The sequence below is a fragment of the Rhododendron vialii genome, chromosome 2a, assembly GCF_030253575.1.
Source record: "Rhododendron vialii isolate Sample 1 chromosome 2a, ASM3025357v1".
NCBI classification, from domain to species: Eukaryota; Viridiplantae; Streptophyta; class Magnoliopsida; order Ericales; family Ericaceae; genus Rhododendron; species Rhododendron vialii.
In genome coordinates this window covers 22,432,697-22,435,838 of record NC_080558.1, presented here as the reverse complement: position 1 = coordinate 22,435,838, position 3,142 = coordinate 22,432,697, and the positions used below count along the sequence as shown (strand labels likewise).

Here is a 3,142-nt window from a genome sequence, read left to right as displayed (position 1 = left end):
AGAAGATTCTTTTCTCTTACATAGCAAATTATTAGCGTTATTCAATTCATGCAGTTGCACTGTAGAAAATATAGGATTAATAATATAGAGATCATTCCCCAATGAACCAAAATAGATAAAATGTTTATTTAACTTAATAACCTCAGAGTCACTACAATAAACTAAATATCCATCCTTAATCAACTTAGAAACTAAAACCAAGTTTATTCTAATAGAAGGAACATAAAGACAATCTCTCAAAATTAAACTCCTATTACTACTAAAATTTAAAATGACATTTCCTACTGCAACTGCTACCATTCTCGTAGCATTTTTCATATGTATATAAATCTCCCCATCACTGAGTGTTTTGGTTTCCTGGAACCCCTGCAACGAATTGCAAACATGATCAGTGGCTCTCGTATCTACACACAAGGTATTGGTAGATAACACCGCTAAACATGATTCAACAACTAGTGAAAAAGATTTACCTTGTATGTTCATTTTATTGAGAAAAATTGGACAATCCTTCTTCTAGTGTCCTTTCTACTTACAGTGAAAACACTTGCCCGTAGGCTTTTTCACTCCACCTTGAGGTGCATGAACTGCCTCCACAACCTTTTTTTGAGACTTGTTCTACTTCTTCTTGCCTTTCGACTTAGAAGTAGAAGCCTTCTCAGGCACTAACACTGATGGTGATTTCTTCACAACCACAAGACCCTCAGCTGCTTGGAGTTCCTTAAGAAGTCCCGCCAAAGATAAATGCATTTTGTTCATAGTATAGTTCAGGCGAGAATTCTTAAAACTCTCAGACTGCGCGCAGTTAGTTAAGGACGAAATCGATCTGGGTTTCTGTATCGATTTTAGCCCCAAAGATCTCTAGTTCATTCAGAAGAGCAATCATCTTCAGAATATGATCCCTAATTGGGGTCCCTTCAACATGGGTTATGCTCACCAATTCTTTCATAGTAACTAGCCCGGCTGCACGATTTTGATCCCCAAACATGTCTTTGAGGTTCAACATCATATCGTAAGTAGTTTCCATAGACTGATGTTGATGTTGCAATATATTCGACATAGAAGCCAGAATATAACACCGCGCCATCTGATCAGCGTTAATCTAATCCTTATAAGGCTTTACTTTCTGTTCTGTGGCATTCTCATCAAGTTTTAGAGGGCAGTCCTTAGATAGCACATATTTGTGCCCCTCAGCAGTTAACACAATATCCAAATTTCTTTTCCAATCAACATAGTTTGGTCCAATAAGTTATTTTTCTTTGAAAATAATGGCAAGTGGATTGAAAAAGCCCATTTTTTTAATTTGAGAATCACATAACATAACAACAAGGGAAAATTTCAAAATGACACCTGAATTTTGCGCCAAATGTCACAGAGACATCTGAACTTAAATTTATTTCAATTAAACACCTGTACTTACAAAATCTCCAAATTTAGACACCTGAACTTAAGTTTATTTCAATTAAACACATGTACTAACAAAATTCCCAAATTTAGATCCCCGCCGTTATACTCCATCCAAAAAATTGCTAACATGGCATCTCCAACCCGTTTAAGTCGCTCATTGTACATGTTTCTAACAAGGGACAATGCACCCAAGCGAAACCCAGAGGCAGACTTCAGGTCTAGGGTTGAAGTGAAGGAGATGGTGGAATAATAGGCAGACTTCTAGAGAGAGAAATGAAGGGAAATCAATTAGGTTAAGGTCATTATCCCACCAAACCATGTTTTTTTGCCCAAACCCAGTTCTTCTTTCTGCTCGACATACTTCTAATGATGGGTTTCGTTTGGGTGCATCGTCCCCTGTTGGAAACACGTGCAATGGGGCAACTTAAACAGGTTGGAGATGCCATATCAGCAATTTTTGGGTCGGAGTATAACAGCGGGGGTCTAAATTTAAGGATTTTGTTAGTACAGGTGTTTAATTGAAATAAATTTTAAGTTTAGGTGTCAAAATTTGAGGATTTTGTTAGTATAGGTGTTTAATTGAAATAAATTTAAGTTCAGGTGTCTCTGTGACATTTGGTACACAGTTCAGGTGCCATTTTGAAATTTTCCCTAACAACAATTATGAAGGGCAATAAAAAATTTGAATTTCATTTTAATATTGGTTCCCTCAACCACATGTTAAAAGAAAAAACATTGGCAACCCAACACACCGTGAAGAGCATGCCTCGATGGGAAGTCCTCTACTTTTCATCATTCGTGTAGATAGGCACAACCTTTTAATTTTATTATCTAGACACTAGATCATGCCAAGCAAAATTAAATAGCCAATATAGCTTCGGTTCTATAAATAATAGTGGTGACTCAGATGGAGGGGATACTATTATTTACAGCTAAGTGTAAATAATAGTTTACGGGAAACGAGATGCACAAATGGCGTCTAGGGTGACGTTTCGCATACGCCACCCCACAAACTGGGGGATTTGGGGGATTTTGTCCTCATTTAAAACCCCCAATCTTCTCTCTCTAAGTGTCTCTCTGCAGAAAGGAGAAAGAGCTTCTCGCCATTGGAGCATTGTTCTTCCCTTCCAAGGCCCATCTTTTCTACACCAGGCTTTCCCCATCTCTACTCCTTAAGTTTTCGCTCCCAATTATGCCCTTGTTCCTGTCGTTTCTCGTCGACTTAGGGCTTCTCTTTGTTTCTAGGGTTTCTGTCTTTGAACTTTACTGTAGAAAAATAGGGAGGTTCGTAGGCATTGTGATACTCCTCAAAATATGGCAAACTTTAGAACTCGTTACAATGTCCTTGATAATATCGCCACCACTCTCACCCCGAGGACGTTGTCTATGAGATTTTTGACAATGATTCTCTCCACATTCTTGTCGTCGCCGTTGTGGAGGGTGGTGTTAGATTTCCTTTGTGCCCCTTGTTGCGTCAGGTCCTAGCCCATTATAGGCTCTCCCCGATGCAAGTTTCTACAAATTTCTTTCGAGTTATTATGGGGATACACAATCTGAAAGAGATGCTGGGCACATATTCAGATTTGTACAATATCCATCATCTTTATAGCATCTCCAGAACCAAAGATTGCTTAACCTATTATCTCAAGAGTAGGGATTCTTGGAAAAAGTTGGTCACCGAGCTTCCAGACTCTGCTCGGGGGGATGACAATGATTTCTTAGTCGTCACAGGGAATTT

At 38.6% G+C, this 3,142-nt stretch overlaps 1 protein-coding gene across 1 annotated transcript; it reads right to left on the bottom strand.

The window, feature by feature from the left end:
• Positions 1–615: 615 nt before the first annotated feature.
• LOC131317313 (uncharacterized) lies at positions 616–1,084 on the bottom strand. The gene is made up of 2 exons (XM_058346871.1): positions 815–1,084; positions 616–717 (listed from the first exon to the last, which is right to left on the bottom strand). The coding sequence occupies exons 1-2, from the start codon at positions 1,082–1,084 to the stop codon at positions 616–618; spliced, it is 372 nt and encodes a 123-aa protein (XP_058202854.1).
• Positions 1,085–3,142: the final 2,058 nt, after the last annotated feature.